Raw genomic sequence first — 24,833 nt, 5'->3', positions numbered from 1 at the left:
TGGTAAACCAGTAGCATTGTTGGAAAAATGTTTCACTTTGATGTGAGACAGAACTTGGCCATTTGAACTTGTATTTTCTGGAGATAATCACTTTTTTTTTTTTTTCCAGCAGAGCTGTAATTTTGAGAAAACTATTTAGGTCAGGACTGGTGGTTTTTTCCCTACCTTATTTTCATATTTCTTTAAGATCATCATAATATGGACTTCAGCCACATGGGAGAGACGAAATAGCTTGACAACTGTTTGGCTCTTCAGTTTTGAGTCTTAAAGTCCTAATGTCTCTATATATGTTCAAATATATAAAAGGAAATATTTTTTAGCTTTATATACTTTTCCCCCCTGTGTTTAGCTCTAAGTTGTTTGTGTTATAAAAAAATGTATGGGTATAATAAAACAAGTAGAAAAAAAAACGACCTTAGAGTTTGACACAGGGTTGTATGGCTATGACTTACAATGGTGTTTCTATAGTAATACTTCACCTACCTTATAACTATAATAATAGTTAGCAATTCTTGAGTGCTCCTATTTTTCAGCTACCATGTATTGTCCATACTTAATCTTCAAAACAGTCCTAAAAGGTAGCTGTTGTTTGCCCCATCTTACATGTGACGAAACTGAGGTTTAGAAAGATTAGATAACGGGACTAAGGTGAACAGTAAGTGCTGGAGTTGTGATTCCAATACGGGTCTGAGTAACTCCAAGGGTACTTACTGCCTTTCACCACAAAGCTACCATCTTTCAGATTAGAAATATGTGGTTGTTTTGGTGTCACACACAGCTATTGTGGTGGCCAAGACAGCCCCATATAATTGCCCACTCCTGGTATTCTCACCCTTGTGTTGTCCCCTTCCACACTGAACACACAGGGCTGCCCTGCGTAACCAACAGGGTGTTGCAAAAATGCAAAATACTGCTAATGAAGTATTGTTGGAGGGAAATATTATTCCAGGCAGAGAGAAAACAAGGGTAAAGGCATGAAGATATGAAAGTGTTTGGCATGTGTGAGGGATTATTTATTAAATTAAAAATTGATGTTTTATTAAATTAAATTCTTATTTATTTCATATCTAGTTTAATTCAATGGTACAGTAATCAATTTTATTTTTAAACTTAATTCAATGTGAAATTAAGTTAAAATTAAGTTTACACTTATATTTATGGAAACAGCAATTTCAGCCTATGTGTGGTCCTTGTAGCCTTTTAGTTGTATGATTTTTCCCCCTCTTTTCCCGATTGCAAGGATAAGACATATGGAACCACAGTGAGGCAAATATCAGTTCAGATCTCATAATAAATCACTGTGGAACAGAGAAAAGGTCCTGGACTGAGTCAGTAGGTCTGATCTGTCATTTGAGTTTGCCACTAGTGGTTCTCCCCGAAGTGAGCAGATTCCTGACTTGTGATCCCTGACTATTCTGTTAAGCTTCTGCCTTCCTGGTGAGAGGTCAGCGTCACTCCAGCAAGGGGCAGCCTTGCTCGTCCACTCAGGCAAGCTCTTTATTTATCTATCACCCACCACCATTTTATTCACCCATCTAACATTTCTCGTTGTATATTTTGTGCCAGGAACTGTGCCAAGTGGTGGCTTAGAAACAAAAAGCAGTAGAGGGAGGAAGAAAGACAAATATTACAACATGTGTAATTTAGTGTGTGATAAATGCTATAATGGAAGTAGGAAGTATAACGTGAGAAAGTATAAATGCTATAATGGAAGGAGAAAAGGAGATCTCTGTCAAGGTAGGCTTTCTGCAGGCAGTGATACCTGGTCCTGTTTGGAAGGACAGCTCAGAATTTACCTGCCAGAGTGCTGCAGGCAGAGAAGGTACAAAGACTGGAACTAGCGTGCATGGCTGAAGTGCGGTCTTCTTAGGGCACGATGAGGGCAAGAAATGGGACCAGGAAAGCCAGCCAGGTCACAAAGAGTCCAAAGGACAACTCTATGAGATAAATGAACAAGTGTGGATGACTTCACATTTCCTGCTCTGGGCTTTCTTTCCCCTTTGGCAGGAGCACATTTGGAGTAAGGCTTTTTTGTGGCACCTTGTTCTACGCTGTGGGTTTATTGGAAGGGATAAAATCAAAGGTTTCTTTTTCTCCAGTATCATCCTGGCAGCTGTTAGTTTTTCACATAAGGCAAAGTTTATTTTGTTCCACTAAACATTTGAAATGTGCAGTTTATTTCTAGATGTAAGTATTGCAACATGGGGCTTAACAGGAAACATGCTGTGGGAAATTATACTTTGGAAAGTTAAACTAATAATTTAATCTTTAAAGTGCATACACATTGCCTGCCTTGTATAGTAGCCTGAATGTGTGTCTGTCACCAACAGAGACTGGAGCCCTGGAAGCAGGAGCTGGGTCTCCAGCCATTTATGTACTCTACAGGAGTCCTTCATATCATAGAGTTTCTTCTGCATGCCAGCTGCAGGGGATAGAAAGGAAAGGATGTATGCCTGGCCTCTAAGAGCTCTGGATGACAAGTGAATATACCATTATTCCTCTATGAATCTCCCCCACCGCCATACTAGCCACAGCAAGCCTTAGAACATTTGCTGTGTGCCAAGCTCTTTATATGTTATCTTGTTTAGTATCTCCGCAATTCGATGATCGTACCCATTGTACAGATGAGGAAAGTGAGGTACAGAGAGATTGCACAGCCAATAAGTGATGAAACCTGATGTGCACCAGGCCGTCCTCCCTGTAAAGAGCATCCTTATACACAGATTCCAGAAAGCATTCCATAACTGTTTGTTAAAGGCAATTACCCATCCTATTTGTTATTTTACCATTTCTCAAAAGTTCATAGGGCAGATACCCTTGCCTTTTTACAGATAAATTTAAATGAAACCCACAGAATCACATAATGAGTCAGTATAGAATGGGGAGTCCCAGGTAAGTCTCCTTAACCTTGCTCTTTCAAACCGAGTAGCATACTTACTTCTGAAACCAGCATCCCCTCTGGGGTTGTAAAAATCACCCTGGGTGAGATGAAGAAACTGAATTAAATGACCCTTGAATGGATTTGATTTTTGGAAATAGCCCAAATAACTTGAAGCCAAGCCAGATGAATCAATTGGTCAATGAAGTTGGAGAAAGCTCTTTTGGTCATATTTCTGGCTATGCACTCACTACTTGAACTAATTTTGTTGGCTTAATTTTGCCAACAACAGTAGGAATCTTTTTTCCTTTTCTGTTACTGGCTTTCATTATCTAAGCAGTGTAGAGAATAACTACCGTAATCTATCTACCATAGCGAAAAGCCACCGAAGGTTTCTAAGGTCACGGCTTACTCATGGATAAAAAGTTCCCATGAGTAAGTCAGTGTGCAAATAGAAGACATTATTATTATTATTATTATTACTGCTGGATAATATAGAAACACTCATTCATCACTCTTGTACTTCTTGGCAGGGCTTCCCAATTTGCCCTCATGTAGCTCTACATAGTTACACATGTAGCTTCTAGAACTTCCAGTTCAATTACACTTGCCTGTTTTTTTTTTTTTTGCCCTGCTCCCCGCCGCCCTGTTTTTTTTTTGAGAGAGAGAGAGAGGTATGAAGGCATATAAATGAACGTTATCAATTTTTTTATGTGTTTCCTTCAAAATGGCTTTTGAACTCATCCAAAATAGATTTCCATGAGGTTTTAAAACTTCATTTAAAAAGTGAGTCAAAGACTAAAGCATAGGTTATTAAAACGTGTTTTTAAAGAACAATTGTAGGTGTTCTGAAAAATTTAATGATGTGAACACTGATCAAAAGCATTTTTTAAAAAATTAGTTTTCCTATAAATATATTCACAATTGCCCCCAACGAGGGACTGATGACAGGCAGCTTACAAGCCAAGGTGCATTCTACTCGGGCATTCATTCCCCTAGAATCACAACCGTTCCTGTATCAGTGCTACAAAGCACACAGCCTGTGTCAAGGTCTACAGATCCAGAAAGCGCAGATCTGTTGGAGAACACAGGCACACGAGCAGTTAGAAGCTTATACCTTCTTTAAGTAAAATTATGAATAAAAAAAATTAGGTATGAAAGTGAATATTTATTTAGAATGAGGAAAGAAATGAAATTATTAATTTGAAAAAGCTGACAAATTCCATACGCATCTTCAAATCCGGAAAAGTAAATGGATCACTCTTATGAATTAACTGCCTGATGCACTCTATGACATTTTCTTAACAATTTTTAGCTGATACTCATCGATCTCTTTATATGGCAACGATTTTATAATATTGTCAACAAAGAGAACAGAAGATAATTGAGTTTTTTGTCTAGAAAAAAGCTTGCTTTTTTTATTGTTAAGATAGACAATTTCTTTTAGATTGAAACCCATTCTTGATAATGTCATGCTAAGATGTGATTTACTATGTGACACACACAGAGGCCAGGGTTGTTTTCACTATTACCTTAGGTTTGTGCCCCATAAATACAGGAATTCTGATGAATTATGCAATTAACATAAAAGTGTTGGTGTACTTCTAATTACATCAGCTGCATTATTGAGTCTATAGTCCTCACAGAAGAGCACTTCTGTTCTGAGTTGGCATTAATGAGTCCACCACTTATAATGTACATATCTGATAATTGGAGTGTGCCAGAGATTGACTTTTGGCTCCATGCATTTCTAATCTTGTTTCTCTTCCATTACTCACATACTTCTGAAGCATGGTACCTAGAGGTCACTTTCATACCATGATGCCATCTCTGGCCCTGAACTGCTGTGTCACCAAGCAGGGTGAATTGGCTTAGTGGGTGCTAGGAATATTCCTGGGAGCCAGGATGACTAGCAATAACTCACGTGCACATAGAAATGATGGTAAATCACATGAATATCTTCCACTAATCCCCAACTCAGTGTATGGCCAACCAACTTCCCCCTTCGCTCAGAATGTTAAAAATGCCCTTGGCTGTTGGACTAGAGGAAAAGTGTGAGAGGGAAAACTGGAGAGGAGAGAGACAGCAATCATATTTGCAGTTAAAATATTGTCTGAAATGTTTATGAAAAGGTATGACTATGTGAATAACTTGTCAGCGATTCTTCCAGGGCCTTGGAAGGGGCCTGTATAAGTGAGGTTGGAAGTTTAAACTTCATTGGCTTTATAATAAATATACCCCGGATACCAGTACATTCTGATATCAGTGGTTCAGATGGGATATGGTACCTACATATAAGAATAGGCTACTTGTTCTGAGGGGTGGGAAGCCACAGGGAAACCTCCCCAGGTGTTACCCAGTCCTTTCAGGAGATACGTCCTAAAAAATGAAAAGGAATTTTTCAGGCAGTCAGTGGGAACTTGTAGTATGTTCAAAAGCCTGGTGACAAGATAGAGCGTATATATTGAGAAGATGTTGAATGCTTTGTGGGGAAGCGTCTGGTGAAGTTGGGGAAAGAGACTGTAGGTCTCTTCTCTCTTGGCAGTCATCTTCTGCTGGGAAAATTCCAACTCTCGCATCAAAGAGGGCTACTCCTCTGCATGTTACCTCCTTCTTTTAACATCTGCAGCCCCATTTCACTACATCCTGGTTCACGTCATTCTGTCTGTCTCCCGACAGCCACCCCTCACTCTCCTTTCCAAGGCTCTGCAGAGTTCACAGGTCCTGCCACCCGGCCTTACCTACTAAGACTAGATTTACTCTATTCACCGAAATGCTCACTGCACACTCAGGACACTAATACAATTACATATCCCTTTAAGGCAGTCCTGCTTTCTCTGGCTGCAGCCTTTTCATTTCTGCTCCTGGAGAAGGAAGCCCATATCCCAGAATTCAGCCTCCCTCCAGCTTCTAAATAGTATCTGTACAACTCCCGTGAACAGGCGCCGAGGCGGTGGGCTTCCTTTTGAAACGGGCCGTGACACGACAACGACTGTGTGGTTGGTCTCCAGGTACCAAATAACGCTCCCGTCCTTTCCCTGATAGTAGGAGAAACGGGTTTGGAGAGCCGAAGGGGAAAGAGCAGACATTTCCTCTTTCACTCCCTGGTGGCAAGTGGAAGAGGAGAGGAGCAGAAGCACTCGTTGGAGCCACTAAGTGGGGACAGAAGTGTGACTGCAGGCTGCAAGGTCACTGTTGACTAACGCCTGGAGTGGTTCCCAAATCACAGCACAGGAGCCGGAGCAGGTCTGGGCTGGTCCCAGCCGGGCCCCGTATTCTAGCTCACGGCTGCTTTATCTTTGACTTCTTTGGTCGCTCTCTTGGATCTTCCATGTGTCCCCAAAGCCCATAGCTCTCCATTCGTTACATTAGCGTCATTGGGCGACTTTCACCTGTGCCTAAAATCGAAATAGACTTCTACTCTACGAAAAATATTTTTTTTTTTTGGAAAACAAATTTATTAAAAACAATAGATCTAATGGCTAATTTGTGTAATAATTCTCCCAAAGCTAATTAGGTAATTCAATAGAAATTCCTGATTTTTGATTGCTGAATGACTAATTTATGGAACTATTAAGTCACCATAGCATTTTCCAGTCTGCATATAAAGCGTACAGAAATTCATGTTTTCCAAGACTACCCAATGTTTTTCTGTATTTTTTGGGAAATGATGATTTCTTGTGAATTTTGAATGTTGAGGTGCTGTGCTAATATGAATATCAGAGATTTTCAAATTTGGATCATCTCAGAGGAGGCTAGAAAAGTACTCAATAGTTCCAACAACCTCTTTTAAATCCTCAGTGAAAAGGGAACTCTTTTAACCTGAGAAAAGCTGATAAAATCTGAAATGTTAAAAGGATTTCCTTAAAAATCGGGAACAAAACAAGAGTGCCTACTTATACGCCACATTATAATGGAGTTGCTTGCTTGTGTCATGACATAAAAAGATTTAAAAGGAGTAAAGATCAGAAAGGTAAACCCAAAATTTTTATTATTTCAAATAATATTATTGCCTACAAAGAAAACCTTGTAGAGTCTACAGATTGATTATTAAAATTTATGAGAAGATTTAGCAAGAATTTTGAATGTAAGGTAAATTTAGAATTTTAATTACATTTCTGTATAACGTCAACAAAAGAAAATGCAATTAAAAATATATTTCTAATAGCAACAAAAGTGTGAAGTACCTACGAATAAATCTAAAGAATGATTTATGTATAATATTCTAAAACTTTATCAAAGTCATATTAAAGAAGACCTAAAAAAAATTCATGCCATGTGCATGAATAGGTATGTTTAACACCATAAAATGTCAAATTTCCTCAAATTGAGCAATAGATTCAGTGCAATTTCAATCACAAAAAATCTTTATTCCATCAGCTGATTCTAAAATTTAAATGGAAGAGCAAAGGGGCAAGAGTAGCCAATCATTTCTGAACTAGGGATGGAGTCTTGTCATATCTGATAACAAAATTTTTATTATGAAGCAATAGTCATGAAGATAGTGATATATGACAGAGCTAGCATTGCGGATTAATGGGGAAAGGGAAGACTATTCAAAAAATAATGTGAGACAATTTATTATCCATATAAAAATTAAAATGATGCCCTATTTCACACCAGAAACAAAAATAAATTCCAAATCCTTTATAGGATCCTACTTTGAAAGGAAAACATACTGTTAGAAAAAAATACGCAAGTACATTCTTATGACCTCAGAATAGGAAAGGATTTCTTAAACAAGTCCCAGAAAATACAAGTCATTAATAAAATAATTAATACATTGACAAAGTAAAAATAAGAACTTGGACATGAGAGAGAATGTGAACAGTCATATGCAGGGATAAATATTTGCAGCACATATAACTGACAAAAGATCAGTATCTGGAGTATTTTAAAAACTACCTAAAAATAAGGAAAAGATAGTAATCCCTGTCCCCCCTCTCTTGTCCCAAAAGGTCATAAGTCCATCAGCAAGTATTTTGCAGAAGAGGAAACGAAAATGACCAATAAACATGTTGGAAAGATGCTCCTCCTGTATTAATAAGGGAAATGCATATTGAAACCACATCGAGATGCCCTTTCACACCTTCCAGACTAGAAAAGTTAAAAAGTTAGAGAAAGCCCTTGTTGCTGAGGCAGTGGGACTACTGCCGTCAGTAGCATAAATGGCACAGCACTTTGGAACCTAATTTGACATAGTGAGTAAAGTACGTCATGTCCGTAATCTATGACCTAGCATTTCCTCTCTTAGGTACGTACCTTAGAGACATGGGCAAGACATAGCATTGCTCGAATAAATAAAAACTAGAAATAACCCAGAGGGCAGCCGGAATACCCGTCTAAAATGAACATCATATCATGATACTCCCTTATTCTAAATCCCCCGGTGGCTTCACATTGCAATTAGAATAGAATTCTAAACGCCTTCAACCTTGGCTTATCTTTCCGGTTTCATTGGGTGCCGCTCTCCCCAAGTTTCTTAAGACACAAGATCTTCCCCATCTTAGGGCAACATACTCCTTCCAATCATTCCATGATTGGCTCTTTTTTCATCCTCTAAATTGGCCTAAATATCACTTCCTTAGAGAGTCTTTCATTTGCCACCCCATCTAAATTAGTTCCCCCATCTCATTCTCCTTCTCAGCCCTATTTCCTATAATAACATACATTAATATCTGAATTATGTATGCATGTCTGCATGGATTCATAATTCCTTTTGCCTGTCTTTTACATTAAACTGATAGCCTTCAGGTGGGCAGGGACTAGGTCTAACTTGTTCATGACTGGATCCCCTGTGCCTTCCACATAGCCTGGCATGTAATAGTTTGTCGATAAATCTTTGTTGAATTGAATAATTGAATAAAAGCACTGCATAAATTGTATCTGTGCCTACTTGAAGTAGTTTGTTGATCTGAGAGTACATTTTACTAGCTGTAGTTCATGGAAAGGATAATGGGATACCACAACAGCCACATAATTCTTAATATTTATTTAGAAGGTAAAGGGAAGTGTTTACCTGGTCTTATTTTTGACCTCAAATAATTAACCAACACATACCTAAATGCTTCTACAAACTATTTTCAATGATTTTATGTGCAATAGATTAAACTGATCTTTCAACTAGACTAAAAGTCCTCCAATGTCCAAACCGTTTGGTGATATGAAGTGTTTGTAGGTTGGTTGTAAAACAAATTTTAAAAAAAGAAACAGATATTAATATAGAGATTTGATGTTAAATATTTAAATATGCTGGTGAAACAGGCCTGGGATCTTTTTGAAAGAGGCTTGAATTTAGGTTGATTTAGGTTTTTATTTTATTTTTATTCTATTTATTTATACTTGCTTAAATAATATGTATTATGTTATTTAAATTGTACTTTGTGCAATTAATTAATTAATTAATGCATTTTAATTTAATTTAATTTTTTCTTATTAGAGCTTGAACTCCAAGAGAAGTTTACATTATACTCTACAAAAGAGATGTTCAACGCAGACAAAGTAATTCAAGAAATACTCAAAGTTCAGCAAAATATGGAAATAATGCAAGAGTTTTACATTTTTCGATCACAGAAATTGTATTCTTGCTCAAACAGTCATAGTGCAAGTTAAGGAAATTCATTTTAATGAAGGATGGAAAAACCAAAACTATCTTTCAATGTATTAAGCAACGGTCTCTAAAACGTTAAAAACTTATTTAATTTGTACTCATAACCTGACATTCTGATGTGTGCCTGCTATGACATGAAATGGGATTTCTTTGCTTTCTATTTAATTTGTAAAAGCTCTAATTTTGAGCACTCTTTTTTGTGTAAAGGGTTTAAAATGATTAAAAAGTAAAACAAATGATTAACTTCCTGGCGATGGTGCTATAAAAGTAAACTTCAGGTGTAGAGGCCATTCCTCTATCTTCCCTTGAGACGTTTCCATGAAACGTACATTACAGTTCACATCAAAGTCGATGAGAAACTTTTTCTTGTAATTGATTTCCACTTGCACTTTGTTTCTACCTTTTGTAAGTTGCCAGGTAATTATTATGAGACGAAATCAAAAGAGTTGGTAAATGAATTTTCATTAAAATATGTACTTATCCAAGCAGTATTGATGTAGATAGGAATATTTACAGCTAAAAAGGATACGTTCTCAATCTGGGCAGTGCTGCTGTAAATCACTGTACAGTAAATCATTGAACTAGGATTATTTAAATATTTAATTTAGAAAGCCAAAAAGAGTGCTATCGTTTTAATATTTTAATAATTACTACTTTAATAATAATACAGGTAATGTTGACGCCAAAGGACTGTTTTTGGTTCAGTTACGGCTTCGCTTCCTATCCACCTGAGAGTGAGTTAGGAATTGAGCAACTGTATGGCTGGCCACTTACTCAGTACTGAAAAACCCTAAAGAAAGCACTAACAATTATTTTCCCTTAATGGTGTTAAAGTTCTGTTTGCTCAGCAGATCACATCCCTTGCAATGTACTGTCTTCAAAACCACTGGCCCGGATGCCTAGGCTGTACCTTCTCTTTCCTCTTGGCACATTGCTACCTCAGGGAGTGAGGAAGGAGCTCTTTAAGGGCTACCTGTCAGGTAGCAGAAGCCATGAGGGAGACAGACGGGATGTACCCACCTGAGAAAGACTGAGCCGGGGCTGTCGGTGGAGCTGTGCTGGGCCTCCGTGTGGGCCTTCCGGGGGCTGCCTGGAGTCTCAAACCGGAACACCGTGTCACTGGAAGGCAGCCTTTTCTTCACCATTGTGCACTTGTCGATCGCCAACTCAAGAACTAAGCTCAAAGGCTCATTTCTGAATTTCCCCAATGTGAAAATCTGCGTTCTGGCTTTGCTCAGTTCTCGCATTGCAGGAAGCTCTAGCTCTTTCTTCACATGACTGCTAAAGTAGCTGAGGCTATTTTTTTTTTCTTTTTTTTTTTTTTTTTGCTGTTAGTTAATGAGTAACATGTAAGTATGACACAGGGCAGTTTTCATCCTTCCCACATTTACTCTAAAAGAAAAATAAATGTGTTAGGGAAACTCAGCTTTCAGTTTACTAATACAACCCTGCGGATGTGGGCAGAAAAGTCTATGAAAAAGTAAAGACTTAAAACAATGAGGTGCAGAGTCTGGCAGTCCCTAAATATTAAAAGCAGAGATACGTTTTCTCATCCCCTGGGCCTGACCACCAGGGTGAAAACTGTGCATGTGCTTTATGCCTTTGTACATACAGGAAATAACCAGCCCACCTGTATGTCACGTTTGGCAAGACGCAGAGGAGCTTTAAGGCTGTGATGCTTAGTTGTTGGGACCAAGAGTTTTGGAGTTCTTATGGAAGTAATCTGTACAACGTCAAGGGAACCTGAATGTTGTGTATTTTGCTGCATTACAGGAGGCTGTGACCTGTGTCAAAACAACAACCACAACTAAGGCAAACAAATGAAAAACACCAGGAGGCGAGGGCTCCAGCCCTTGCTTGCTGGTTGGGTAACCATGGGTGATCCCAACCCTGCTGAGTTTGGTATCTGCCATGCCTTCTCACAGGATTAGAATTAGGATGAAATCATATACCAGACTATGCTGTGGAAATTTGCAAATATGCTATACATTATTGTTATTATTTAGAACCCATGTCAGCAGGAAGTTCAGAAAGGGAATTTCTGTGTGTGTTGTTCTTCGACCGCTTCATTTTCATGCGCAAGGAAAACAGGGTCCCTCTAATGTTACTCGCAGCAGTGAAACATTTGGCCCACAGGAGCTGTGCTCTCTCTCTCCTTGTTCCCCTTTTGTTTAGTCAGTGACATTGGAGAACGGCTGGCTGAAGTGAAGTACACAGATTCTGATTGTGGAAGAGAGCAAAGTTTCCTAGGAAATCAAACCTTTAGCCTTGGCCTGTTTAGCCCTTTGCTCTAGTCAGCTGATAACCAGCTCGAGACAGGTTTGTGCTGCTCTGGTGTGCAGTGTACTCGAAGCACCCTTTTGAAATTAGACAAAGTATGTCTTTCGGTGGGATTTTACTGGTGCCTGACAGGGTGACCAACTTTCCCCAGTTTGTCCGGGATTTTCCTGGTTTTAGCACTGAATACTCTGCATCCTAGGAACCCCTCAGTACTGGGCAAACCGTGACAGGTGGTCACCCTGGTTCCCAGTGCTCTCTTGCTACAATTCCGATGGTGCACCACTCCTCGCTTCCTTCCTTCTCCTTCCTTGATAGTGCAATATCTGTACTTCTCTTCTCCCCCTAATTTCTATGTTGCAGTTATGTTGGAATGACATTAAATAAGTTATAATAAAGTGTTGGATTAAACAAACTCATCACTGTACCTCATATAAATGTAACAACTTGCAAGGCAGTTCCTGCTCCTTGTAAACAAAAATGTCTAATCAGTACAGTTATTCCTAATTAATGAAACATAATATGTTACTATCTCACAGGAAGGTTTGGATTTTAACTGGGGGCAATGCTTAACTTAGAACCAAATGTCTGTAAAGGAGGAAATTCCAATGTCAGCAGCCAGTCGCTGGACATATTCTTCAATAGAGAAACTTTCTTAGTATTCAGTCAACAATATTTTGTTAGCAAGGTTCCATGCTAGCTACGGTGAGTGATACAAAGAAAAATTTAAGAAATGGGTCGTTCGTCCAATACTGCAGTTAGAAAGAGACAGTATGCACAATTGTAAAGTTAACTGACAACAAAAGAGGGAGAAATGCAGTATTTCTTGAGTCTCTGTATAACTAATGTCTTTTGAGTGTATGTAGTATCTCTGCTAGATAATTTCATAATAACATCTCATTTAGTTCTTGTCAAAAACCACATTTTTACAGATGATGAAGCTCTGTCTAAAAAGATTAAGCAAGTTGTCCATAATTAAGTGGTCATAAGACTGTGGTCATGCTAGAATTCATCATTCATTCATTCATTTATTCAACAAATGTTTATTGAACATTTACATTTAAAAGGAGGCAAGATTATTTGAGACTGGGTTGATTTAGAAAAGTCTCATGGAAAAGGTGGAGTTTGAGTGGAGCTCTGGGAGGGCAGAAAGGGAAGGGAGTGGGGCTCAGGAGCAAATAAATAGGCATGGTCAGGTGTGTGCATTGAGTGGAGAGCTTGTGTTGGGAGGTCGGGGGAGAGCTTTGATCATTTAGATGGAGGCTGAGTTATGAAGCACCCTGAATGCCAGTGGGAAGTTCAAGCTTTACCTTGTAGGTAATGGGAATAAAATGATGAAAGATGAGTTTGATGGCCATGCGGACGATACTTTGGAAGCAGAAGGAGATGAGTTGGCTCATTACGGCAGTGATCTGGTGATATGGTTATTTCATTTAGGCAGCCACTACCATCTATGGGAAGCAGCTCAGAAATAGTTGAAAGAGTATTGACTCAACTCTTATGTAAGATGTTGTGTTAATTCCGATCATAAAAAAATTATGTTAAAGATGAGATTGATGAAAATCTAGAGCAGAGGTCACAAACACAAATGCCTTCCAAGAGTTAGAAAGATAAATAAAACCACAAGATGGGGAGAGAAAGCAGCAGAGAGTGGTAGAAAAGTGCAGTGCTCATGCCCTCCCTAGGGGTATTCAAGTTTTAAACTACAGAGGCCGGTGGGAGGCACAACCTCAAGCTGTCTGAGCGCTGGATTCAGCTTTGGCTGGCCACCTGAATTTCACTTCTTGATAGGATCTGCCTATACTAGATCTTTCAAGATATGCTAGTAGTTATGTTTGGACTTTATGTTCAAAGAGGAATAAGGTTCTGATGGCACATGACCACTGGAAGCAAATGTGAATTTTATCTATTTTTAAGATAATGGCCGTTGACTGCGGTGCAGCAGTCTACATCAGCAAGCGCAGAGCTGCCACTGTTTGACCCCCTCCACTGTTTAGACATGGCCTCTGCTCAAGGCATTTCTGGCCTTTGCCACAACTTTCATTTTCATGGGTAAAAATGGAAACAAAGACCAGGCGATCAAAGGTGAACAACTGGAGTCGGACATATATTTATGTAAATATAAGAGGAGCATACCCACTGTCAAAAAAATGAATACTCTATGATGACAACTAAAATACAACTAAACTAAAGGTAGCAGAGACCTTTTATATCCTTCCACAGAAACGGAGATGAAAAGACAAAACCAAACAAGACAAAAACTGACAACTAGCAGGCAATTTTAAATAAGACCATCCATGATGGAAATATCTCATTTTTCAAATGCTCTCCAATAGGTCACAATATTATATCTTTATAAATAGAGATTGTAGAGTCTGACATAGAAAAAAGAATAACAAGTCTGGGTTCCCTCACTTGGTAAGTTCAGTTGGCACCTCTAGACATTTTTCCTCTTCTACCAACTGAAGAGATACGAGGCTGGATTTGGCCTGCTGACATGTCCTGTTTGGCCTTTGCCATATTTTATAAGTAGAAATTTCTTAAACATTTTATATAAAACATGATCATCTGACCTTGCCTAGAAATCAGATCTGGCAAGAGTATGGCAATAGTTCGCTAGTACTGAGTAATGTCTCCACGGGACGTGGCTGAACTCTGTCATTTGCCTCAGTCTGCCTGCTTTGTTTCGCTTGTTCTCATTCCCTGCATTTGACTTTCAAACCCCTGACACCTGGGGGATGTTGACAGTTTTCTCAAGCTTTAATTTTCTTTCCTTAAAGACCGCTCATTGAAGTTTTACTGTATGATGTTTTTCTTCTTCAGTGAAACAAGGTCCACAGATAGTTGCAAGACACGTGCAATGATGATAATCTTTGGTTATTATATCTAATCATTCTGAAGTCCACAAATAAGGACCTCATATGCCTACTGATGCCAGCTAGCTTCGATAAGAGGTGGGGAATTCATGCTGGGAGAGTCTCCTCCTTTTCCTGGAAGTGTGGGGATTTGATGTTGAGGCACAAAACCAAACTGAAAACACCAAATAAATAGCGCTTCAAAACCAAGCTTTTCCGAGGCATGGAATATAACCTTCCATTTATAAATAGACTAGATTTCCTCTACAGTTAGGTAACATTATAAATATTTATGCTCTAAGATTTGTCTGCTAGATTCTGCTGTGTTCAGGCTAGTATTACCAAAAATTAGCTTGTATCCTCTAAATGCCTACTACCTGCCATTTCAGCAAAGAAGCGTGCAGTCTGCTGAAGTTACCTGGAGATTCAGACCTCATCATAGGAGAGCCATATGTGGAAAACCAGGGTCTGGGTGTAATGGGAATGTATCTACATTCTTGGAGGGGGCTGTGTGGTGTCGTGGTGTAGAGTGTGGGCATGGGGTCAGGCTGCCTGGAGATGGAGGGTCGTTTCCTAATTTCCTTGCTTGTGTTACATTGGAAAGGTACCTAATCTTCCCAAGCCTCTGAAAAAATGCTAATGATAATAGTGTCTACCTCCAAAGGCCATTGTGAGGACTTGATGATAACGTAAAGTTCAATCATAAAACCTACACATATTAAGCTTCAGAAAATACCATTGATGACGAGGAAGAAACTTATGATGTGAGTCGGGTATATTTTCACTAAAGTGGAATGGAATCTTATAATTGAAAGATAGTTTCCTTTCTGAATGTGCCATTTGCATGTGGCTTGTGGGAGACCTAATCTGAAAGGGACCCAAGTGTAACAATTTGGGTGGATGGAATGTTGACATTGGTGTTAATGGCCCCGCCAAGCAGCCTGGAATATTCCAGTCTAACTAATGGACTAGATCATATCTAAAGTCCTTTCCTCTTGCCGCAAGCTCCTTTAATTCTGTGATTTCTATGACAAAGATTAGAGAGGAGGCGAATTCTTCCCCTAAAGTTGTGAGTCTTTCTCTGGCAGGACACAGAGAGACCACTGTGTTGTCCTTGACAGAAAACTAGTACTAATTGGAGCAGCTGGTGACTTGAGAAGACGTCCTGCCTCCGGAAAGATTCAGAAGTTGATCTTGCAGTTTCAGTGAAGAAGGCAATATCAGACTTAAGGCAATCTTTTTTTGTGATATAATGGAAAGAAATTTGAAGTTCTTATTCTAGTCCTGCTATTCACTTTTCACTGTGCTCAATGACATTTGCTTCAATTTATAAAATGAGTTGAGGGAGTTGATTTTAAACATTCTGTTAGTGTAAATTTCTGTCCATTGATAGATATATGTATTATTTAAACAGTGGTGTGCTCTTAAACTGGTTTTCTGGGGGCAGCGGGGGAGTTCTGATTTGTAACATTTGCCAGTTTCCAGAGTGTAGATATTCCCACCATGGCTGATTTTCAGCTACCAATGTGACGCCACTGAACATAGCTTTGGGAAGAGACGCTAGTAACTAGCTCTTTTGAGCCAGTATGACCTACGACCTGATTCCCTCACACCACTATCAACATTTAAACACCCAACTTCAGTGTTTGGTAAAACATGAATTTGGCCCCGGAGTTACCAGATTTAAATAACTGTGTTCTTTAATTTAAATAGCATTATAATCTGACATATTGCATAGTAGTTATTGTATCATCTGCCTTTGTTTGATTTTATGCAAATTGGTAATAATATGAATACCATATGATTTTAATGTATCCATAGGGATTTTTTCTTTGTATGTTTTAATTATGGTAAAATATACATAACAAAATTCATCATCTTAATTGTTTTAAAGGCACAGTTTAGTGGCATTAACTACATGCCTCATATTGTGCCCTAAGGTTTTAAAAAATATACTTTTTTGGTTGTAAAACAAAATACAAAGAAGAAAATTACAACATCATCTATAATTCTCAGCCCCCAGAGGTAATCACAATGCATATTTTAGCATTATCAAAATTGTGTTTTACTCTTAAGGACTGTCAAAATAGTTCAGTACTCCTGGAAATATAGCTTACGTTTACTAAACGGATTTTTATTATTTTCAAGGGGCCTTACCATTCACAGTAAGGAACAAACAGACATATCTTCTCGGTTCTCTCCCCCACCTTCCCCCCCCCCCGCCCCGAAGCTGGAGCTCTAAGGGCCATAGCAGTGGACATAGAACTGGAAAAGACATGTTTGGAGAATTCCACAAAACAGGTTTGAGGAAGATTTGCTTGGGGGCAAACATAACTGGCCAAGGTATTTTTGAGGTTAGTCTAAAACTAGATGGTAGATAATGAAATTTTAAAATCAATAGGGACCCTACGAAGCGCCTGATAAAGATACTTCATGCTCTGGATCTATCATTTTCGTCCAGAAGGGTTAGATGACCTGCCCAAGCTCACATGAATAGTAAATGGCAGAGCTAGGGCTGCCCTCCTGTCTCGTTCTGCACCCCTGGCCTGCCTGGTCATCTGGCTCCTCTTCACACCATGCTACTCTACAGAATTCCTTCCCCTGTAACTCATGGGAGAATGAAAATATACCAGGGACTCCCAGCAGCCCACCGGGGTTTACTAATTATTGTCTCTATATAGGACAAGAGAGGGATGCAATCACGTTTTACAACCATTCATTTTCAACAAGTATTGTGTGAAGTAACAAAAAAAAATATTTTTTTGCTCTTAGGCATTAAATTTCTTAGGCTCTGTCATTAATGATAATATTTTAAAATTTCCCCAAATCTCTGAATTTCAGGGATTTCCTCCTCATAGTTTGCTATTGGATTCCAGGGCCAGCACATATTTTATTTGAAAACACAGACTCTGTGCTTGATTTCTTACAATGCCATTTAATAGCTTTAGTTTTCTAATTTGTAAAATGGGAAAAATAATAGTATTTACCTAATATATTTGTTGGGAAAGCAAATTAATTAATACTTGTAAAGACTTTGAATATTGCCTGGCAATAACAACTCAGTAAGTTGTTACAATTATTATTACCAACATTTATAATAAAATCATAGGGCCTTATTTAAAGTAACTGTTTTTAAAAGTTTTAAAAACAGCGTAAGATATTTACATAACATACAATCCACCTGTTTAAAGTTTATAATTTAGTGGTTTTTAGTATATTTACAGTTATGCAACCACCACCATCGTCTAATTTTAAAACATTTTCCGAGTTCCAAAAAGAAACCTGTACACCCATTCCGAGTTACTGTTCATCCCCCAACCTCCCTACTTTTCTGCCCCAGGCAACCACTAATCTACTAATGTGCTTTTTGTCTGTATAGATGAGACCTTTCATATTTTATCTATAGAGAGAGAAAGTACCTATTCTGGACATTTCATGTAAATGGAATTATACTGTATGTGATCTTTTGTGACTGGCCTTTTTTACGTAGTATAATATCTTCAGGTTTCATCATGTTGTAGCAGGTGTTGGTACTTCATCCCATTTTATGATCAAATAATATTCCAGTGTGTGGGTTTGCCACATTTTATTTATCCATTCTTCATTTGATGGCTATATGGATTATTTCCATTTTTTTTTTAGATATTATGAATAATGCTGCTATGGAAATTTGTGTCCAAGTTTTGCATGGACGTATATTTTCACTTATCTTGGTTATATACCTAGAAATGACATTGCTATGTTTAACTTTTTGAGGAGCTTCCAAAGTGTTTTTCAAAGTTACTGCAACATTTTACATTCCAAACAGCAATGGATGAGAGTTCTAGTTTCTCCATATGCTTACCAACACTTATTATTTTATTTTATTTTTTGATGATAGCCATTTTAGTGGATGTGGAATGGTATCTCAGGATGTTTTTGATTTGCATTTTCTCAATACTAATGATGTTGAACATCTTTTCTGTGCTTATTGATTATTAATATACCTTTTGGAGAAAAATCTATTCAAATCCTTTGCCCATTTTCAAATTGGGTTATTTGCCTTTTTATTATTGAGTTGTATCCTTTATATATTTTAGATATAAGTCCCTTATCAGATATATGATTTCCAAATATTTTTTCCCATTCTGTAGGTTGGTTCTTCACTTTCTTGATGGTGTCCTTTGAATCACAAAAGTTTTTAATTTCGATAATGTCCAATTTATCAACCTTCTCTTTTATTACATGTGCTTGTTGTGTTGTAACTTGTAAATAAGAAATAATTGCATACCCCAAGGTCATGAAGATTTACTCCTATGTTTACAAGAGTTTTATAGTTTTAGCATTTACATAAGTTTAAGGTCTTTGATCCACTTTGAGTTAATTCTCATGTGTGTTTGAGGTAGGGGTCCAACTTCTTTCTTTTGCATGTTGTCTTGGCATTTCACTCTTCTGCCAGTTTTCCTGACACTATTGTTGAAAAGACTATTCTTTTTCTATTGAATTATCTTGTCCCCTTTGTTGAAAATGCACTGACCATATATGTTAGGGTTTATTTCTGGCTATTTTAAACAAATTTTTGTTGGGGTATATTAGGGAACAGTGTCTTTTTCCAGGACCCGTCACCTCCAGTCAAATCATTGTTTTTCAATCTAGTTGTGGAGGGTGCAGCTCAGCTCCAAGTCAAGTCATCGTTTTCAGTCTAATTGTGGAGGGTGCAGCTCACTGGCCCCGTGGGAATCCAACTAGCGACCTTGGTATCATGAGCACTGAACTCCAACCAACTGAGCCACCCGGCTGCCCCTGTCTAACTTTTTTAAACAATATTATTGGAAACTTATTCACAATTGGTGAATTTGATCATCACTGTTTCTTTTGAAGATACGTGTTTTTATCTTTTTAATATATGTCTACATAAATCCAGGGTCAGGATTTTGGTATTTTCTCTTTATTTTTCTTGATAACCCTGAAATCGCATTGTTTAAGTGGTTGTTTATTTCACCTGTTTGTAACAATGTTAATCACAAAGAAGACAATAATGATGATTCTGTACAAAATCTTCAGGCATTCAGAAGAGCACCAACTATCATCTCTTAACGACAGGCAAAGAGAAAAGAGATTCATATACTAATACGTTTCTATGTTAATGTTGATTATACCTCTTCAAGTTAACGCTCATCCTACAATTTTTTAAAACAGTGAAGAGCAGTGAGTCTGGGCCAAATTCAGAACAGGTGGCTCAGATGGTGCTGTCTGCGATCTTGAGAATTTAGGTCACAGGATCCTGTAAGATGTGAGTTAGGTCATAAACATAACATTTATGGAAGAAAAAATGCACATGGCTTATAAACAACTGAAACATATTCTCTACTAGTTATCAAAAAATGCAGAAGATGACCCAGTTGGGTAACAATTTGGCAGAGTTTTTTAAAGGTCACTACAGTTGTGGTGATGGTGGTAGGCTCCTTACCGTGCTTGTGTGCAAGGCTGGAAATGATTCCGTAAAGGACTTACCCTCTTCGTGGTTGTCCCAAAGATGGCTGAGGCTCAGAGAGTTTAACGAGTTCATCTCATGTCTTACAGCTTACGAGTGACAAAGCTGAGACAGAACCACAGGTGAGGATGCTCACCAATGCCTCTGTAGCCACAGTGAGCCACAATTAGCCCACACAGGTCAGATGTTGTTTTGAGCTTTCTGGAAAACCAGGGTTTGAATTCTCCATGTGCCCTATGCACTTGTGAAAACTCTATATAGAGTAGGGTGGGATTTGGTGATTGCGCTGGCCACCATGAGGGCTTTGGAGATATAGGCTGTTTCTCTGAGAAAATGCATTCCAGTGTTTCTTGTTAGGTTTTCAAGGAGGAAGATAAAGACTGGGAGGCAACTGATATTTTTTTGTGTGTGTGTGTGTGTGTGTGTGGACTTTCTATATGCCTGGCACTTTCCATATAGAAACTTATTTAGTTCTCCTAATAACACTAGGAAAATAGGTATATTTCTCACCATTTTGGAGATAAGATAACCGAAGTCAAAAGAAATGGTCTCTTTTCCTAGTCCACACATTCAGTTAAACAGCAGTAAAGCTGGCATTCAGAGGCACGTCTGTAGAATCCAAAGCTGTGTCTTTCCGCTATTACACGCAAGCTCCCCGAAAGGAAAACAAAGCACATGGTTCCTAGTCTCCTCAGCCTATTTACATTTTATATTATGTTTTCTGTTCCCATCACGCCTCATGCAGTGTTTGCCTTCAGAGGGTTCGTGTGTATCCATGGTGATGCCTTCAAATGTCTTTCTGGAGGCCTTTTCTTTATTGCTCCAGGTCTGGGCTGAGTCTAATAATCTTCCCATAAAATTCTCTTTCCTTTGAAGATAGAATCCTTTGAAGGATATTTAAGTAATTATAGTTGGAATTCTAGAGGATTTTTTTTTTTTTAAATTAAATACCTCTACCTATCCTTAGTACTCTGTGAATAGTTTTATAGAATTTAAACTGGATAACAAAGCACAAGCCAAAAAACCAAAGCCTAACCCATACTGTGTGTTTACAAGGAAGTCAAAGAAATTTAACCTAAAACCAAACCTATCTTTCTAGATTAAAAGGAACGTAAAACCACAAACTTACAGAATTGACACAGCAAGTGTGACAGTGCAGGTGTGTTATATTCCCATTTTCCCTTACCTGGGAAATACTGAGTTCTGAACAAATTAAGTCTTAGATTACCACCATGCTTTTCAAGCCTTTGCTAGCATTGCTCACTGTCTCCCTCTGCTTGAATTCTATTTCTTCAGCTTAGATAACATGAAAAACCTCAAACTCTGCCAGTTCTTTTGTGCAATAAACCTATATGCAAAATGCACTTGTGTCAGGTTCCAGAGTACATTTAAGCATGTGAGATCATTGTTTTTTTCTCTCAAGCCCTTGATGATAAACAAAGAAAATGCCCCCAATAGGCAACCAAAGACCTCTTCCATGTAGAGACTTTTTATCCTTGACATACCCAAAAGATCTTTTAAATAGCAAAGACGCAGCACTCTACTCTCAACTGTTCTTTCCAGGTCTGAGACCTGTCACTTACGATTTCAGGTCTGGATCCATTTTAACTTCTTTCCTCTGGAGCACACTCTTCCATGGCATAAACTGTGCTTGGAATGTCTGCTGGATGTTCCTCATTGCTGGCATCGGCTTCTGTTTCTTCCACATCTTCTAGAAGGGCAGCTGATCTTCCAGAAACTCTGGGAAGTACCAGGAAGGAACTTTGAGTTGGCTCCTGATCTGGCCAATGACAGCCCTTTCAGCCAAATGGTCTGATCTTCTGAAGGTTTCTCTTTCAGAGTCTGCTCAGAGGGACTGGATCAACCACACCTGAAACCCACATGTGTGGGTCAGCAAATGGCCATGGAAACATTCTGTGTGACTCCTAGGACAATATTACCTTCTTGCCTCAAGAGCTTTGTCTTATCTTGTGCTTGTGTGAGCTCACACTCCTTACGCATGATGACCTATTTCTTAGTCCAATCCTGATGTCTCTCCTCACTTTAGAAGACAGTGAGCATATTGCCACCTCAAAGGTTCCACCCTAATTCTCCTTAAATGGTCTTCAGTTTACTCCTGTAAGTTCATGACGATGCATTGTTTAAATTAAACATAGCCAACGCAACTTGGATATTCATTGTGAAATCATGTTACCAATATTTTATCACCCATGTCTCCTCTGTGCTTTCTATAATCAGTGTAGGCTTTTTTTTTTTTTTTAAAAAAAAAACAACAACATGTTTTATAGTGTATTCATCATGGTTCTTTCCTCACTGTGGGGGCTCAATAAATGTTTACAAATCGTAAACCTGGCATGCTAGAAGGTGAATTGATCTTCCTTTTTCAATTCTTCCTTCTTTTTTGCTGTTCCACCATGTTATTAATGCAAACACTAAAGTTGCTCATTAATTAGAATGATAATAAAATTGCATTAAAGTCTTTTTCTTTACTCTGTATCAACCCAAAATCTAATTGGCTGAATGCAAATGATTAAATATTTTAAAGTATTTACTCAATTTTAATCCAAGACTATTGCGAAACAAACTATATGTGAAGAGATAATTTACTTGCATAGGAAATACTAAGATGAAGATTTACAAATGAGGAGTACAATTTGCTTGAGTTCAAGACTAGATAATAGAACGAGAGATTTCCATGCATGAGATTACTAGAAATGCAAATAACTTTTATTCTCTAGTTTCTGTTTCCTACTCTTAATCATGATTTGCTTTTCCATCTTGTGTAAGATCGAAGTCATTGATGCTCTCAACTAAATTGATGGCCTCTATGTATCTTTTGTCCAATAACTTTGTAGCTCCTGTCCACTCTAACTTGGACTGGCCTTGTGACTTTGGTCTATAAAATGTGGCAGAAGTGATGTGACAGTTCTGAGTCTAATCCTCAAGAAGACTTGCACGTTTCTGCTTCCCTCCTGGCTTCTCTGTGGTCACCATAACAACACACCTGAATTAGAGGTAGGGACCACATGGAGCAAAGCTGAGTCTTTCCATCAATCACAGACCACTCAGCTCCCAGCTGGCCTGCTGCCTGACCACAGACACATGACTGAGTCCAGCCAAAATCCAATTAGATCAGTAGTAGAACTACCAGTAGAACTACCAACCTATACATTTCTGAGAAGTAATAAACAATTGTTTTAAACTCATGTTTCAAGATGGTTTGTTATGCAGCAATAACTAACTGCTTCAGATCCTATATTTGTATTACTAGGGTAAGATGACACTAGCTCCTCCCAACAGCAATTACACTTGAACTGTGGTCAACTGCTTGAGCTAAATGAAAGGAACTTTGAGAGTGTCTTCAATTTTAGGAAGCGAATGGGGGGATTTAGGGAGCACAGTGGAATTTTTCTGGGAGAATAGCCTAGTATGCTTCAGAGACCTGTTCTCATCGGAAATCAGGAAAAGTAGCTATAGGGTAGGGTAGGTGACATCTGGTATACCTCTCAAAATTGTGTTTGCTAGACCTGAAAATGTGTTGCCACCAAATCCCCACATCCCCTCTTTTCCAGCCTCCCCTTTATTCCTCCCATTCCCCTCACAGCCTCCCCCCACAAAGCTGATAGCGGTACCCACCATTCACGCGTCTCAGGTCTGTCATGGAAGTCCTTCTTCTTCTCACCCCTCTATCAACTGCACTCCAGGTTTTTGCAGCGAAGAGGTAGGGGAGCACATCTTCAGTCTAAGACAAAGCTGGCTTCTGATCCTGCCTCATGCCTAATATGTTTGGAGCCCTCGGACATGTTACGGGTTTAACGTCCGTGTACTCGCCTTTTTTCTCTGCAAAATGGTAACGGGAAAAGGCCCTCAGCAAAACTCTGTTGTTTTTCTTCACTGTTTAACTTAACAGTTGAAGAAAGAAAGTGGGAAAAAAACAGAAGCTATCGCTTTTGGGAAAGTTAGCCTGAGGTTGCTGTGATCACTGGTAAAGATATTTTCTGCTGATTTAGAAGCTTTGAGTTATGGGTCAAAGCTTTAGTAAATATTAACCCTCATTTTACAGCCCTTATTATTAACAGCCAGAGATACGAAAGTTCATAGATTTTGCATGATGTGGACAGATCCAAAGTCACACATATGATTGGAGATGAAGTCATAAATACAATAACAGTGTAATTATCTAATTTGTGCTTAATTTTTAAAAACCTGCTTTTCACTCCATATTGTGGATACTTAACGCAGTCCTTAGTCAGGCAACTCCTCATACACCTCATAAACACTTCAGACAAATGAAGGAACTCGATATCTTCTATAGGCATCTCATCAACCTGAAAGCTTACTGTGGACACTTTGTAACCTCAGCTTGTGTTCTGCCTACAATCAAGAGCCAAGATGATCTTAAAAAAAAAAAAAAAAAAAAAAATTAGACCACATTACTTGCATCCTGAAAACGTTCCGATAATTCCCCATTTCCCTAAAAATAAAATCTCTATTGCAATCTATGGCCGTGACCAAGGTTTTGCTCATGTTGCCAACCTCGTTAAGCTAATGCTTCCTTACGCTGACGTTTCTTCCTGATATACAACATACCCAACTTGTTCCTACCCCCAGATCGTCGCACTTGCTCTACCCTCTGCCTAGATAACTGGACCTCCAGCTTTTCTTGTCATCATTCACTCTCAGCTCAAATGCCACCTCCTCAGGAATACCTTCCCTGAGCACCCGTCAAAAACCATTCCA

The 24,833-nt window shown here is 38.6% G+C and overlaps 1 protein-coding gene across 2 annotated transcripts in view; it reads right to left on the bottom strand.

Annotated features, from left to right (window-relative positions):
- The window catches only part of GRAMD2B (GRAM domain containing 2B), a 109,855-nt gene extending 85,896 nt beyond the window's left edge, over window positions 1-23,959 (bottom strand). Inside the window, exons 1-2 of one of the 2 annotated variants that reach the window (XM_033110317.1) lie at window positions 23,730-23,959; window positions 21,677-21,833 (exon numbers count right to left, since the gene is read on the bottom strand). In XM_033110317.1, the coding sequence (XP_032966208.1) occupies window positions 21,677-21,801 (125 nt within the window). In that variant the 5' untranslated portion in view covers window positions 21,802-21,833; window positions 23,730-23,959. Of the gene's footprint in view, window positions 1-10,508; window positions 10,778-21,676; window positions 21,834-23,729 lie in introns of those variants that run through there. The other variant, XM_033110316.1, reaches the window with a different exon arrangement.
- Between the last annotated feature and the right edge of the window lie 874 nt (window positions 23,960-24,833).

The sequence above is a fragment of the Rhinolophus ferrumequinum genome, chromosome 7 (genome assembly GCF_004115265.2).
Source record: "Rhinolophus ferrumequinum isolate MPI-CBG mRhiFer1 chromosome 7, mRhiFer1_v1.p, whole genome shotgun sequence".
Taxonomy (NCBI): Eukaryota; Metazoa; Chordata; class Mammalia; order Chiroptera; family Rhinolophidae; genus Rhinolophus; species Rhinolophus ferrumequinum.
The sequence above is the reverse complement of the archived record's forward strand: the minus strand, read 5'-3'. Positions and strand labels throughout refer to the sequence as shown.